The sequence below is a fragment of the Neolamprologus multifasciatus genome, chromosome 17 (genome assembly GCF_963576455.1).
Source record: "Neolamprologus multifasciatus chromosome 17, fNeoMul1.2, whole genome shotgun sequence".
NCBI classification, from domain to species: domain Eukaryota; kingdom Metazoa; phylum Chordata; class Actinopteri; order Cichliformes; family Cichlidae; genus Neolamprologus; species Neolamprologus multifasciatus.
The window spans coordinates 14178580-14196076 of NC_140455.1; the positions used below are offsets into that span (position 1 = coordinate 14178580).

General features: G+C 40.4%; 1 protein-coding gene across 13 annotated transcripts in view; it reads right to left on the bottom strand.

Moving 5' to 3' along the window:
- The window catches only part of mast2 (microtubule associated serine/threonine kinase 2), a 146844-nt gene that overhangs the window by 52133 nt on the left and 77214 nt on the right, over positions 1 to 17497 (bottom strand). For 2 of the 13 annotated variants that reach the window (XM_085138338.1, XM_085138336.1), the window contains exon 1: positions 3872 to 5571. The exons of 8 other annotated variants lie outside the window; for them this stretch is intronic. In XM_085138338.1, the coding sequence (XP_084994464.1) occupies positions 3872 to 3945 (74 nt within the window). In that variant the 5' untranslated portion in view covers positions 3946 to 5571. 3 more of the 13 variants (XM_085138333.1, XM_085138335.1, XM_085138332.1) reach the window with 3 other exon arrangements.

A 17497-nucleotide genomic window follows, 5' to 3' on the forward strand; every position in this document is an offset into this window, starting at 1 on the left:
AAAGTTAATGAACAAATCATAGTGACTGTCTCAACGATATGGAATACCATCCGAGTCACGCATCAGAAACGCTTGGGGAAAAGAGGAAGTGAGCAGGCGCCTTCCAGTGGAGGTTCATTTACTGAGGCAGAGGAGTTTCCATTAATGAAAAAACAACGTCAGCTTCTTTCATCTGTTACTGACCAGAATATAAAATGAATCTATAACATGATGCTTTTAGAAATCTATCAAAGCTCTTCTACTATATTGCTGAAGTGAGATGAATATAGTATGAGCGATAAAAGTGTTATTATGATCATTATGACTCTTCTGCCAATCATTTTCTTCTGCTTATACAGTTGTGGGGCAGTTGTCCCAGCTGCCATTGGACAACATAGAGAGAGAATACCGAGGCTACAACAAGGAGGAGGATTTTATTTGTGGTTTTATCTTACTGTTTGGACTTTTTCTAGCCTTACAAGATCCAAAGAACAAAGACAGCCCACACTTCTGTCCTGCATACAACAGGAATTATGGTACCTATGAACAAATTCTGCACACATGAAGAGAGGCAGAACAAAACATAATGCACTTCATGTTCAATTAACTTCAAGTAACATAAGGATTGGAAGTCATGTTTCACATATATAAATGGATTGGCCATCAAACACTGACAGTTTGAAATATATATATATCTTAATGCATTTAGTGTATGCTGACCATAAGACAGTGGAGATTTGCAGCCAAATAACTTCAAATAAAAATTAGACTTTGTATTTCCTTCTCCCTTCATTAGTTTTGGGTCACTACAAAGGTGCAAAGGATACAAAGCTGGTACAGTTAAAAATCAAGAGCAACTCCAGTAAGTTGCTGTTGGTTGAACATGGTCAACATTAGCTTCCTGTATGTTTATTTCTGACTCACATAGACAAATGTAACTTCAGTACCGAGACTACCAACCTACCTTCCTTCTTTCTCCTGCAGGCATTTTGGATCCCTGCTGGGAAACATGCATCCATTATGCAGAACTGACTGAAGGCTAGACACACTGTCTGTGAGTGTGTTTATCCATGTGTGTGTGGTTCTGTGTGTGTTTGTATGTGTGTGTAGATAAGTAAGCTTTTGGGTACCTGGTATCATCAAAGCAGCAGGCTGTCAGGTAACAGAACCAAGACTGAATTGCTTCTTTGGCTGAAGAAGGATTTATGTCTGAATCTTCAGTCAACATTACCACAGTTAGAATGACCTTTTTTTCTCTTAGTAGTTTTTAGCCAAGTTGATCCACCTGCCCATTTAATAGTATGGTGGAAAGTGATTCAAAGATATAATTTACAGCACAGAAAAAAAGGTTTATTTGTTTGTTTCTTAAATATGAGTTTAGGGGATTTATGACATGCCCACCACTTTGTTTTCCCAAATCTGTAAATGTTTGAACACACATCTGCTTACTTTATGTCTCTAAAAAGACAAAAACCTTGAGATCCAATAAACTTTTTCACTATAACACACAAAAGGCACAGTTATAGAAGTAGACATACAGGTTTTGACATGGCTGACAGACTAACAAACAGCTGCACTGGCAGATGTACCCACACACACACACACACACACACATCACACACACACACATTAAACAGACAGAAGGTAAGTTTATGTGGATAAGATCTATAGCGAAACTCATTTCCCATAGACAAAGTTATTGTGTGGGCTGAGGGTTGCAGCCACCACAGGAAATCAAAGTGATAACAGACTGTGTGGCGGCATGTGTGTATGCTCCTGCGGCAAGAGCTTTAGGGTTAATGACCTAACAAATGAGAAAGGATTCAACTCCGCATTGTTCTAGTGTCACTGTGAACAGTTTCTAACAAAAAACTCATCAAACTTTTGTTTTCTTTTAAATGAAAAGGGTTTTTAGAGGAAACATTTTTATAAAGCACCTTTATTAGAGTGGCATCAGAAAAATTAAAGGTACTCATCTAGATCACTGTCACCATCACCAACACTGTAAAGATAAAGAAACCATGAAACACAAAGCAGCCAGTGTTTCTGGGGTTCCTATTCAAACAGTCAGTAAATTACAACACAAGTCAAATGGTTCATTCAGTCATTTATTAACTTAGTGGCAGGTCTTAACTATTGTACTATTTTGGTTTTGACGTCATGTGCACATTGCCCAAGAGCAGGTAGCAGCTTAGCTCACTGGGTGAGCAGGCGACCCAGGTTTGAGTTCAACCTGTGGCCCTTTGGTGTGTGTCTTCCCCCTCGCTAACTCTCTCCACTGTACCACTATCCACTAAAGGCAAAAATACCCCACAAATATAATAATAAAAAAAACCTTGCCCAAGAGCTGCCATATTGAACAGGATACAAAGCACCGGTTGCTAGGGAAAAATGTGGTTGGTGGTTCCTGAAGGTTGCTGGTAGTTGCTGGGTGACATTGGTTGCAAAGAAACTGCTGGACCAAAAATCTCCAGATGATTAATTTGCTTGCTAGCAGATGGTTGTCTGTAGTTTTCCATGTCATAGTAAACCTAGAAACAACTATATACACAGTGGACACTAACAGCATTTCTCAGAGAATATGAAATAGTATTTTCACCTTAAATTACCATCCCTAGTTCCTATAGGTTAGTTTTGCACAGCCAGCACAGCTTCACTGGTCAATCCACCGATCATGAATTACAGAAGACCTGAAGGATCAGCTGCAGAGGACAACCCAGGGATCTGGTGTCTGTGCCATGTTTTGCTGGCACAAGATGGACCTACACATTATCAGGCAGTTTTAGCTGACTGCAGTTCACATTGTGCCAATTTAATGTCAAATAGCAAGTATAAAAGAGGAAATGATATCAAAGAACAGTGGAGCTACAATCTTTTGAAGTCTAAAACTGACAAAAGAAGCACACTTTTGTTTTAAGCGCAGGCTAATGAAACAATAATGCAAAAATAGAACCATTTTGCATTTGAAATGTTAAAACTATACGGCTAACTTAGAGAGCTTAAAATAATCTGTATGTAGACATTTCTGTAAATGATGGAAAAGTAAAATGTATTATGCTTCTGATCCGAATGTGATAAACGCTGCTACAAAAAAAAACACCGTTTATTTTAAAACCTTCAGATCAGTGCAAATGATGACTGTTATGCCTGATTACAGCTTAACGTCATCTGTCGACTGTATCCACTCCAAAAACTGACAGAGCCTGTTGCTATGCAGGAGTCTCACTTCACAAGCATTCTTCCCTTAAAAACACTGCTCTGGAGGTAACAAAAGAGCAACACACCACAGGATGGTGACACGTGTGTGTGTGTGTGTGAGTGAGAGTCTGTGTGTGTGTGTCAGCTGCTACCCCTGTTATTACAGGGAGCAAAGAAAATTGCTGCTTCAAAGTGATAAGTACAGCCCTGTCTCTCCCTCTTGTTCCTGTTGGAGAAGCTACTTCTGCTTTGACTGACAGAGAGGAGAGAGCAGAGAAGAAGAAGAGGGGTCAACTGAGAGAACGACAGATGAAGGAACACGATGATCGTTGTCAAATCACACTTAGGTATGTCACTGTAAATATGGTCATATCGAGAAAATAGGATAAAAAAAGAATTTGACAACAAACGTGCACACTGCAGATGCCAGCACCAAATGACAATAACTTATACTCAAAAAGCACCCTGTTCATACATCAAAACACACATCCAGTTAGCTGACCTTCATTTTGGAGCTGCTCCTGCTGAGCATTAAGACATGCAGGGAAGAAGAACGATAAAAGAGAGGAAAACGGAGCAAAACACAGGCAGTGGCATGAAAATAAAAAAGGCATGTATGAAAGAGAGAAAAAAACTCAATGAAGGTAAGATAATGGAAGCTACCAGAAATGAAAGAGAAAGGATGTGTTTGTACCTTTTGGAGCGCCGCAGCATGCTTCTCTCAGGCAACGAGAAATTGGAGAGCACCGTCCAGAAGGACTCAGACATGCTAACACTAGTGCAGTGCAATCATTGCTCTGACACGGCGACACTCGGCAGAGGACGCGGTTAACGAACAGACGCTGGCTTCCACCTGCCACACCGCAACATCAAATGCGTGTGAGAGCTGTTAGTGTCTCTCCTCCCGCCTTCCCTCTTCTTATTCTCCCTATTCTGATCCTTTCTCTCTGCACAGTGCTGCCTCCTCCCTTCTGTCTTCTAACCCCTGTGTTTCTAAGTGGAGCTTCAGTTTCAGCTGAGACACACTTGTCATCAGGTCACAGATGCTCACAGACAGATATCTGAATGCAACCAATACAGAACTGATGCAGAAAAGAAACACACTTTCTACTTAATTTAAGCACTCAATGCATTTTCTGCTACAAGTCTCATTTACCCAGTTATACTGAAATCATGAAGCTATAAATGATTAAATCACACACACATTCATGCAAAACTTTGATTTATACCTAAACACTTGTGTAGGTACACACTCCAACACATCAGGAGCAACTTGCGGTTCAGTATCTTGCCCAAGGTTACTTCAATACATGGACAGGCAAAGCTGGAGATCAATCACCGACGTTCTGGGTGGTACAGTAGATGACCTGCCCTACCAATGAGTATAGGTGATATAATATCTATTTTTCAATTCTGCCGTGTTGTTTATTCAATGGTCTTCATCCCTTTAGCATTGCCTGGCAAGACCATGAGTGTTTCTCCCAAACTCGTCTCTGTGTTACGTTGACAGTTCGATCAGAAGTCTGAACAAAGACTAATCAAGTATTCTTCCTAATGGCCAGCAAAAGACAACTCCTCTGATTGCAAAAGAAATCTAGCTGATATGGGAAAACAACCTTAGGAGTATAGACTGAGAATAGTCACCCTGTCGTCAGAGCATGTAGAGAGGAGGTAGAGCAAGTCATCTACTAGTCAGAAGGTTGGTGGTTCGATCCCTGGCTGCTGCAGTCTGCATGCCAAATATCTTTGGGCTGCTCTCTATCCTGCTCGTTCATCTGAGAATGTTCGATAAGAAAACACTTACATAGAAAAAAGTAGTTGCATGAAAGGGTGTATAAGGATGAATGTTCAAAGTGCTTTGAGTGGTCAGGTAGCGTGAAAAAGCGCTATAAAAGAACTAATCCATTTATCATTTTTGTATAATAATATTCTATATCTAACAATAACTATAATACTGATGAGGTGATTTCATTTATTTGAATTCCAGCGGTCAACCGCATTTGCAAGTCTGGTTATTTCATAAAGTCAAATTCAATGCAGAAGATTGTGTGTTGTTGTGTTTGTGTGAGTGTTTTTGTTTTTGTTTTCCAACATAAAAGATGGATTTAAACTAAAATTAAGAAGCTACAAATGATCAAACAAACAACCCTGCAAATGGAAGCTGCTAAACAAAGTGAGTTGCTCTTTAAAAACAGCAAAAGAGTGTTGTAAGTGCTTTCTTGTGTCACCAGATGAACACAGCTCATTAGTGCCGTTTGCTGGATGCTCTCAGCGGTCTGTCAGCTATAACACCAACAAAAGGTCGGCAAACTGAGTAATGGGGACAAAAAAAGAAGGATAACACAACACACACCCAAAAAGACCAAACAGTTATGAGATGACACGCAGGGTGGGTCTTACCTCCAAAGGAAGGGGTTTCCCCACTGGTAAACAGGGGCTGACAGAGGGCCATCACAGTAACAGAGAGAGGGAGAGGAGGACGAAGAGGAGAGGGTGAGGTTGACTAGGGCGGGCCCAATGACAGAGGGATGAAAGGAAGAGGGGGAAAGCAGGTGCTGGAGGAGGCTGTTGTTGCTGTGGCAACGCAACTGAGCTGGTGACCAGATTCTGCCAAAAGAGGAGGGAGGGGAGGAAGATGAAGAGAAAAAGACGCAAGGAGAGATGTGTGACGATGTGTGGGTGTGCGCTGGGCAGTTTAACACCATCAACTCCCTGCCTGCTGTGCCTTTAGCTGGACCAGAGGAGCTACACTGTGACAATTTCTACACTACACTGAACAAAGTTTAGCAAAACCTTCTTTGCTTACTACTCATGGCTAATACTTTCTCTTCTTTGTCTTAATAGTTTACTGACATTGTGATGGTGCTCTCCATACCAATGACCTCAATGGGTTTCTTGCAAATCTGTTCTTAATAATGATTAATTTAGAATTCAAATTTGTGCTTTAAAACTGTTTGTACTCTGTAAAGAAATGCAGAAATACCTTAGATCAGGGGTGTCAAACGTACGGCCCGCGGGCCGGATCAGGCCCGCAAACGGGTTTACTCTGGCCCCGAGATGATTTTGTAAAGTATAAAAATGAGCAGCAATTTTTCAATAAAGAAACTGCTGTTTCAATTGTGTCCATTGGATGGCGCAATAGCAATTGTGAGCTACTTTGTTTTGCCCATGAAATTTAAACCTGATGTGCTTTGGCGCCCTCATTGCCCCAATATGTCTCTGTCAAAATAGAGAAAAGTGGATGCAGAGTGTTCCAAGAATAATGGTCATCCTCCTATTTATTCACGGAAGTGAATGGGAAAGCTGTATGTTTGGTGTGTTCCCAGCATGTTGCAGTGCTGAAAGAATATAACCTCCGTCACCACTATGTGAGTCTTCATGCCGACAAATATGACAACTTTCAAGGACAGCGGAGAAGAGAGAAGGTGATTGAACTGTTGGCGGGTCTGAAGAAACAGCAGTCTGTGTTTACTCACAGCCGAGACATCAGTGATGCTACAGTGAAAGCTAGCTACCTCATTGCTAATGAAATTGCACTAGCTTCAAAACCATTTAGTGAAGGTAAATTTGTAAAAACATGTATGATGAAGGCATCGGAGATTGTGTGCCCTGAAAAGCGCCAGGCCTTTGCAAATATCAGCCTGACAAGAAACACAGTTGCCGACAGGATTTCTGATCTTTCAGCAGATTTGGACAGCCAGTTGAAGCAAAAAAATAGTGATTTATTGTGTTTTCAGTTGCAATTGATGAAGGCACGGACATTACAGATGTTGCACAACTGGCAATTTTCATCCGCGGAGCTGATGACACATTGACCGTCACCGAGGAGTTTGTGGAGTTGGTACCGATAACAGATACAACGACCGCAGCTGATATTTTCACCGCACTCATCGGCGCGCTGGACAGGGTCGGAGTGGACTGGTCCCGCGCTGTCAGCCTGGCTACAGATGGTGCGCCTTCGATGATCAGGAAGAAAGCAGGTGTTGTAAAAAAGTTCAGAGATAAAGTGCAATCTGCAAATGGAGGACGTCATTTTTGGACTTTTCACTGTATTTTGCACCAGGAGGCTTTGTGTTGCAAGTCACTGAAAATGGATAACGTCATGAAGGTGGTCATCCAAACTGTTAATTTCATCTGATCCAGAGGCCTCAATCACCGTCAGTTTGACAGTCTTCTCAGAGAGAAAGACCACATCTATGGCCTGTCATACCACTCTGAGGTAAGATGGTTGAGCCGAGGTGCTGTGCTGAGGCGTTTCTTTGATTTACGAGAAGAAATTGAACAGTTTATGGAAGAAAAGGGCAAACCAGTGTTAGAATTTCATTCCGCAGAATGGATGCAGGACCTTGCATTTATGGTGGACGTTACAGAGCACCTGAATAACCTGAACAAACAGCTGCAAGGACGCAACAAAGTTGTCACGCAGTATTATGACAACATACGTTCTTTCAAGTTGAAGCTGTTATTGTGGGCTCGCTGGTGGTGATGCAGCTCACTTCCCCTGTCTGAAAAATGTGTGCACGATCCAAAGTGTGGCAGATATGAAGCGGTTTAAAGATAAAATAACGGGACTGTTACTAGAGTTTGAGCAACAATTTCAGATTTTTGGTGAACTGGAGAAAGACTTCAAAGTTTTTTGCTCGCCGTTCACCGTGAAATCCTTTGATCTGCCCGTCAGGTTCCAACTTGAAATAATAGACTTGCAGTGTGACTCGGATTTGAGGGGCAAATTTGCCGCAGCTGGCTTGAACACATTCTATCAGAATCTCTTGCCAGGTTACCCCAACTTGACAGCCCTCGCTGCAAAACTGTTGTGCATGTTCGGAACCACGTATCTTTGTGAGCAAGTTTTCTCTGTAATGAGCACAAATAAAACAAAACTGCGCTCAAGGCTCACGCACAGGCACTTGAATCACATCCTGAAGTTAGCTGCCGCTCAGGATGTGAAGCCTGATATTGATGAGCTGGTGAAAGCTAAAAGATGCCAGGTATCAGGAGTCAAATAAACTATGCAACCCCACTGAAAGTGCTGCATGAGACACCCTGATGTAGTTCTGTGATCTGTGATATACTTCTGTGAATCACTGAGGCACTGTGTGCTTGTGTGATCTTTGTCCTCAGAATTTTCAAATAACTTGAGATGTTTTGTAATTAATAGCTATGTTGTGCTTTTTGACACACTGTCCTCAGGCTCCAGCTTTATGTTTATATACTTTTATGTTGATGTGAGACTGTTTCTAATTGATTATATTTGATTTATATATTTAACCTATTCTGTGGTTCTTGTACTTGTTTGGGGAACAGGATTTCATTATTTTTATCTACATTGCTGCCTGCGAAGTGACACCCTGATATAGTTCTGTGATCTATGAAACAGTTCTGTGAATCACTGAGGAACTGTGTGTTTGTGTGTTCTTTGTCCTCAGAATTTTCAAATAACTTGAGATGTTTTATGATTAATAGCTATGTTGTGCCTGTATTATTTTGAACATACTGTCCACAGGCTTTAGCTTTATTTTTATGTTGATCGTATTAAAACAAAGAAAACAATCTGAAGTTGTTGTTTTTAAGTTATATATACAATGATTTTACCAGTCCGGCCCACTTGAGAATAGACTTTTCTCCATGTGGCCCCTGAACTAAAATGAGTTTGACACCCCTGCCTTAGATCATGTGTACACACAAGCACAGAAGTTTAAACTACAGTGCTTAAGAAATGTTTTAGACTACAACCCAGTGTGAGTTTTATCCCACAGCTACTATAAATTACGAGCATTGCTAATTACCAAAATCATTTGTTAATATTTCCGTAATGATTAATCCACCAGCAAGTACAAGCTCTTTAATCAAATGGTGGTGAATCTCTGTAGATGCAAGATTCACCACTTTATTTTTCTTTAAACTGCCATCATTGACAAAGGAAGCACTTTAGAAAACTGTAGTTTTTCTGTCTTTGAATTTGGACACTGTTGTTTCATTTTGGTGTAAGGAGCTTGGAAAGAAAAGTGTCTGAGGCATCTGAGAGCATTGGTGCAGAGTCCAATGCTCTTAGAACTGAAGAGTGGATGAGAGGCGCAACGTCTTCAAAGAAGTCCAGACGCTTTTCTTTCCACACTCCTTAGACTACGATGACCTGGATGACTGAGAACCTTCACAGACATGTTGTTTCATTTTCTTTCTCTTTTTTTTTTTCAAGATTTCTTTTACAAATTCGTCACTGCATTCTCCATAAAGAAGCTTAAGATGTTTCTGTGTAGTGAGATAGTTGGGTGACAGCATGCAGATAACAAGAATGCATCTATGGATGTAGAATAATTCTGATTCAATGGTAAGATAACAGTGGTGGTGAATGAGGCCTAATAGCACTTGTTTACCTGGGTAACCCCAGTTCTCTGACAATCAAGATAGGTATCTCACTATAGTAAGCACCTTCTGGTGTGACCAGTCATGGACACTAAACTACCACCACATCTTTCAAAGACAGACCAATCACTTCAAAGACACAGCATTTCACTCAATCTTCCCCCTCCCCGAAGAAGCTAATTCTTCAGGGAGTGATCGGGGATTTTCTTTGACTGGTACCAGCTGAGAGTCTGGAAATCACCACAATTCCTGAGTCGACCTATGAACCAGCATTTTTTTCCCCTGGAAGGCAGATACACAATAAAGAGAAGCCAGTATGGGTGAAACATGCTTTCTCTTTCTAGTTCCTGTCAGTACTCTTGCTACATCAGTTGGGATCAACTGAAAGCTTTTCAGGGAGTTTTTAGAACATCCTAATAATAACGAATTACAGTAGTCCTACCTAGAATTAACAAATGCATGAACTAGTTTTTCAGCATCACGACAGGACATTTCTAATTTAAGAGATATTGCATAAATGGAAGAAATCAGCCCTACATATCTGTTTAATACGCACATTGAAGGACATATCCTGGTCAGAAACAAGATTCCTTACAGTGTTACTGGAGGCCAAGGTAATGCACCAGCTACCACCATGATTGGCACCAGTAGAAGCCATAAATACTAATGCTCAGGTTAGCAAGCAAATAGCTACACGAACACAAGCTCACTTAATGTGCTAGCTTGATAAAGTTCAAGTTTTAAACAATTTGACACCAGCTTACCGGAAAAATATCATCACAAAACAAAAATGTAATTACAAAGTAATAATTAATCCTGAAACAAAAACAAAAATAACAATGGTTCAGGACCACTGAGGAGCTCTAGTAATCTTCACAGGAAAGAAAGCAATAATGCCTGGTGTTGGGCCAAGGGTTATTAAGGGAGGTGCTGAAGACTGTGTGTCCTTGAAGTGATAGGTCCGTCTGATACAGACATATTGGTAGTGGATCTTCCACTCAGGTCACACCAGATGGTATTTCCCATGGAGAAATACAGAGTGACGCCTGAAAGAGAACACAGGCTCCCTCACAGTTAGGGAGGGTTCCTCATCTGAACTAAACACCACGAAATTGTGAAACTAAATTTAAGAAGTTTAGTCTTTGTACATGTTTTTACTTATCCTTTGTAGCTTATGGTGGTATGAGAATATGAGATGCCATGTTTAAATAAAGGCTGGCTTAAATTGCTGATCAGTTTACTGCCCATTGTTTGAGTAAACGTTTGCTAAGACATTCAGTTGGTTGTGTAGAAACTATACTTTTTTCAGTAACCGGCTGACAGTATAACAATTATACTGCCTGAACATACACCACCCGAGCAGAAGTCACTACTAAGTGTCCCTAACATATTGTCTGACTGCCTGCAGATGTCCCCTCACAGCAGGTAGAAAGCCTCACATACTAACTTCTCACAGCCAGAGATGGCTGGACACAGTCTTGGATCAGCTTCAAAGAGCTCTGTAAGTACTCCCAGGGAGGCACCGGGTCAGCAGGTAGACTGAGCTAAGTCATAGCACTAATGTGGATAGAATTGGTCTGACTCAATCAGTTTTGTCTAACTCACTGGGTTACAGTGAGTGGTAGTGATAAGAAGCACACACTGTTTTAGGTTTAAATTCAGCTGTCAGTTGTCACAGCTATGCAGGGCAGAATGACCTTATGGTGTTGATCTCCACGTCCCCTCCCCCCTGCTGGATGGGGCAGAGTGGGAGAGATCACCTACTGGGAGGTCAAGGGCTGCACGCATTTTAGTATCTGCAGTTTTTACCTAACATACTGTAAGGCCATCTGTGGTGTGCCTCTGTAGTTTTTAACAAACCAATTTTGGAAGCAGAATTAAAGACAAAGTCATCATCAAATGCTAGCCTGGAAACTAAGTCACACCAGCTGGCATAGCAGTGGAAAAAACAACACTGTGTCCCAAATATTAGTGTGGAGCAGTCTGACCAGTAGGTTTTTGGAAGGTTTGTAGTGACAGTGTCACATAAAGTTGATTGAGATGAGCTGAAAAATACCACTGAAGATGATGCATGTTGCTTCTCTATATTAACACAAACATATCAGTCAACTCGAAAGCTTGCGGGGGGGGGGGGGGGGGGGGGGTGTCTGTGCTTCTTATTTTAAATAACAGCAGTGTGCATTCTTATAAATAAATATTGCAATATATTATTATTATGAATATTTCATTATTCTGGAAGTTAGCTGCAATATATTTTCTTAAAGGCCAGCATTGCCTTAATAATTTGCTCATAACCTCCACAGAAAGTAAGAAAAACCAACATTAGCTGTATACACATGTGAAAGAGTGCAAGCACAGAGTCACAGTAATCTGTTAAGCTGATGAAGGATTTCCCTCCCTGCTGGGATCTCACTCTGATACCTTCTCGTGTTCATGGCTCCTCATGGTTTCCATTTCACTGACTCACTATGTATGTACACTATGTGTGTTCAGCACTGTGAATGTATGTGGGTCAATGATGTGTCACCTACACAAAGTTTCCATCTTTATTTGAAAATATTAAAGTTTAAATTGATATCGATACCATAAACGAAATATCTCACTCATGTATGCACTAACTTTAAATTCCCAAAAGCAATATGTAATTTTTTATATTTTATATCATCAATGCTTTTAATTCTCTTCTTTGGTATCAATTTTTTGTTGTCTTAAATGGATCATATGAATATTTCCAGTGTAATATATGAAGAGACTTTGTCCAATGATGTCCAGTTTGTGAAATACAGTATGTGGTTAAACAATAAAAACAACTGTTGGGGATGTTATTTGAAATTAATGTAAAGACAAAGCTAAGCCTCTTAAACGTCTGGTTGGCCTGTAGTTTGCTAATGTAGGTATCATGTGGTAAGATACCAGGAAAAAATATTCATGTAACCTGAGCATTTTATTTATCTTGTAACTTATTTGTTTTAACTTTGTATTTAAGCAGGAAAGCCTTTCAGAGTACAATCTCTTTTTAAAGTGTTAAATGTACTTTGGACTGTGGGAACTTGGTCACTATTAGTGATTATGAACGTGCCATGAAGTACGAAGTGGCCCAAGCATCAGTTCCTGAGCTTGTCCTATTCCTATAAGCTTAAGATGAGCACTTTTCTGTTATTTTCCTCTTAAAATAGAGACTAAACAGATAAATCACAATATTCACATTACTGATCTTGAGGTGGTACTTTTATATAAGAATACCTCTGTCTGTTCAGCACAAATAAAAGAGAAGGAAATGGGATACAGCTCTTGTTGTGTTGATATGAACCTAATCTTCATTCACTTTCACATACAAATTTGAACATGCCGTGTACACACACTCTTACTGGAGGCGAAGTTGCGGGGCTCCTGATCGCTCCCTCCTCCTCTTCATCTTGTGTACTGGGACAAATGAATCAGCTGTAATCGTTAATAATCCACCCGCCTGTATCAGCTCATCTGTCGGTCAAATACATACTGACCACTGAGCAGCTCCTCCAAAGGACCAGAAACTCTCATGTAGTTTAGTTTTCCATGGGCCAGACTGCTGACAGCACCTTCATGTATAAAAGAACGAGCTTAGCCTTTGCTACGTCAGCACCTACTCTTATCTCCACACAGAGACTCAGCTGTATGAGGTATCTGGGGTAGACTGCTCTTCCACCGGCAAGCATGGGCTTGCTAATTCACAAACACACACAAACAGAGTGTGGAGCTACGTGCAAGCAACACACATATTTATCTGAGCTGGATAAGCAAATTTGGCGTGTGTTACACAAACTCAATTGACCTTTCCTCCTTCTCATTTTGTCTTCCTCTGATGAATCCAAAGTCTGTTAAAAACACAAAATAAATCCTTTTGTTTCTCTTCTTGCATAAAACGTAATCCCAAAGTCAGAGAGAACATTATGTTCTGTGTTGTCCCATCAATACAGAAAAGAAAAAGGACCAACTCCTTAGTTATCAGCTCCTGTTACCGCTCAGCCATGGCAAAAGTTTGGAGGAAGTGTCCTGCCTGCACGTCCCCAGGAACAGAGTGCCTGCCAGAACCTCCCCGGGTACAGCCGGCCCTGTTAATCTCCCTTCAGTTCCTTAAAAGTCTCAGCCTGTTAGTGATCAGACCATCCAAGAGAACTGACTGAGTCCTCGACAAACAGCCTACAGAGGGCCGGTGAACAGAAGGCTCGAGGGAGGGGTCAAACAGGGAGGTGGGAAGATAAAGAGTGGAGTAAAGCCTGACGTCTCCTTCTGTGCTGTTTGGCTTGGCTTATTATGGGAGAATTTCTAGAGAACATTATATCTGGAGAAAATACAATGTTTGAAAGAGTGTTTTAATATTTTTTAACCTGTTTAAACTTTTATTCCACATGGTTTTTCTTTTGGGGTTGTCTTTGTGTTTTGTTTTATTTTTTTGTCAAATTTACCAAACTCCTACAAAGTCCTACAATTTTTATGGATTCAACCTAAAATTATTTTAACTGACTCCTCTTCAGATGGTGTTTTTCTTTGGGTCAGGTTTTGAGCGTACGCTAACACCTAAAAGAGAAACGTCAACACAGGACACACTTTCATGATGCTATATTAGAGCACGTGTGAGGTGCAGCTGTCCACTTTCTGTCTCTATTCTCATTTCCGAGAAGCTTTGGTACACTGCTAAGCGCGACGGGCTAAATGCAGCTCATAAGCCACATCGCTAAGTCATAAACAATGACTCCAATCACAGCTGGCTTTGGCTGCGTAGTGAAACACATGCACACACAGTTCGGTTCATTTGGAGTGATTACTGAGCTAATATAGAAGCTGCAGCAGGACACGAGAATGCCATTAGAAACTATACTGGGTCTTTGTGTTTGCCTCTGGACTTGGAAAAGTTAGATTAAGGGGTCTGGTGGGGTCAGAATTTATTAGTGGAAGTTAAAATTAAGGTCACTGAGGATTCTCACAAAATAAAAGTGAGCATGAGTGTCACATGATTCCCTCACTGAGCTCCTTTGCAAGCCTCTAAACAAAGAACACTTTTTCAAAATGTCATCTTGCGTGTGTGTAACTGACCTTATCCCATCTTGTTACTGATGTTTGAACACAGCAAGTGTAGTATGGAGGGGTGAAGCCAAATTGTAATTCAATTAGAATTTTTTAGTACCAGAATAATAAAATAAAATCAACTGCTTATTCAGTCCACCAGATGGTGGTGCTGAGTTTCTAGTGAGGTAAGCAGAGTTGAGATTGCTCATTAAACAAACATGGTGGGATCTGAGGAAGAAGTTAGAACACCCATCTGTGTTTAAATTAAACTCATGGGCCTCTTTTGGATTTTTTAACAACGCTGGGACAAAGAGACAGAGATGAAAAACAGCCTAATATTCAGGGAACCAATGATCAGCCCTGTAGAGTCAAAGATTCGAAAGGAACAATGGGAGGGGGAAAAGTTGTTTTTGGGTTGTTGCTACAGCAACCATTTTTATACTTTGAGTGTTTGTTTGTTGAAATTTACCACAATTTTGGTGGGCTGGGATCAGAAAAGAGTTCAAACAACACAAATACATGAATTTACATCTTATGCTCTGGGTTTTGTCACGCTTTTAGCAGCCTTTCTCAGTACTGCTCATGCAAAATATTCCTTAAAATATTCCTAAAAATTCATTTCATTTCATATGATTTTCTCATCATACTTGGAATTGCAGCCTCACAGGCCTCAAATGCCTGGAAAAGATGAAATATACATCAGTAGTTCCCACGTTGCTCATTAATGGAAGTTGTTCATGTGAGACGAAGGTTTATTCTGGAAGATAATGCAGATTGTGAAGATGGTTGTGGGAAATCTTTTGATTTGCAAGTAACACAGAAACCATCCAATCTTAGCTAAATGGTGTTTACTTTAACCAAACAAAGAAGTAATGAATATCAATGTTCATTGAGAGTCACATCAAACAGAGTCGAGACCTTGTCTATTAATGTGATTGGCCAATAAAGCTGATTCTAATATAGGGTTTCAGATATCATAGCAGACAATGATGCAAATATTTTAGTGATCCTGTGAAATCAACTTGCAATTTCTCTGCCTTTGAAATGGAAGCTCAAAGATGGGGGCCAGGTCTGAGACCACTTGCCATTTTCCAGCTGACTTCGGTGCATAGATATGCCAAATAAACTGGGAACAAATGGCAATAAGGCAGTTTCCGATCAATCTGGGTCAAGCTGGCATGTGCAATCTGTTTGCGATAGTGCTGCCGTGATAAACTGTGATAAATCTCAAATCTACTGCCGTCTGTTACAAATCTGTTCATCAGCTGTGTAGTGCTGTACCAAAGCCAGCGACAGACTTCCCCATACCACACTGCGCCACACGTCAGGTGTGACTATCTGCCACAGACTGGGGCCGGTTCTCACTTGGAGCCTTTTTACTGTACCTGAACATTACAAGCACTTTATACAACATGCCTCATTCATCTAATCACACACATTCATACAAGCATCTTCTGCTTCACACTCTGATAAATAGACTTAATAGCTCTGATTTGTGTGTTTTGTCGTTTCATGGAGCAGACAAGCTCCACAGACTGACTCTGAGAGACTCAATGTGTTGACTGCTCAACCTCTGGTTGACCACATGGTTGTCGCAGCTACTTCTAATCTGTTCTAGAAAGCCCAAAAATTCTGTGCAATCATTTTCCAACCAGTGTTTTCCTGGTCATATGGAGATCATCGTCCTAATTTTATTCTAGTTTAACTAAAGCTTCATAGATTACTTTTTAATGACAGTAAGCAAGAATATATCATATTACCCAACACTAGTGCTGCCAGGGAAAACATTCCCTCAAGACATTTTTTAAGATATCAAGTTCTTGAGGAAGGCAAGAGGAAGGTTGCAAAGCATTTGATTCCTCATTTCCTAATGGACATGGAAGTTAACTTAACCTCCATCATTTCTGTTGAGACCTGCAAGAAAAAGTAATCATTTTGAGAGAAGGTTCTTCTCTTACACTTTCCAGGAAGAAACAAGAAACCCTCTGCAGGACTGCAGAACAGCTTTAGGATGACTGAGCACATTCTGGCAGTGATTTGTTCTACTGTGAACCCACATCGGCACAAATATGACCAAGAAAGACTCAGAAAACCTATAAAATTCAGAAAAAGGTTTTTCCAGTGAACAGAGAGACAAGCCTAATTAATTAAATGACACAGGTCAGGTGTGATTATAGCCCAGAAGTAATTTTAAATTACTTCTGGGCTATAATCAGCAATGGTATGTTTGTTAAATAAAGAGGGAGAGAAATGAATGAAAGAAAAACTGCTTTGGACATGTTACAAGAAGAACATTGTACTGGTATGAGGAAGAATGATTGAAGTGATTGCACTGACCAGCTGATCTACCACAGAGTAACTCCATGCTGAAGGTTTTGCCAAGGCTCTCAAACTCCACATTACCTCAACATCAAGATAAATACAAAGAGACCTCAAAACACTGTCAAGGGAATGTGACTAAAGTGCAAAGGCCTTTAATAATTTCTCTCAAAATATTTAATAAGTGCTTAAATGCCATTCTAGTGCAATCATCTGAACTGTTATGATGACTGCACTAGAATGGCATTTTCCCCAATGCATCTCTGACTTTTGGTAGGACTTATCAGCATGACATTACATTAGAACTTTGGCACGCACACACGCACAAAAAGATATAAATAGGCCTAAGCACACAAACAAACTTAGTGGCCTCTAAATAATAGCTCTTTATCCCTTCACTTGAAGCTCTGCTCAATACTAATGACCACTAAAGATGAAATTTAGGATGAAAGATATTGTTTTCCAAAGAAATTTAAAGGACCCGTACAGTCAGAGGTGTGTATAAAGTTGATTGCTTTGCACCATAAAAACTTTCCAACCATTTCCATATAAGGCTGGAAATAGACAAAAGGCAAAGAGAATGATGGGTACT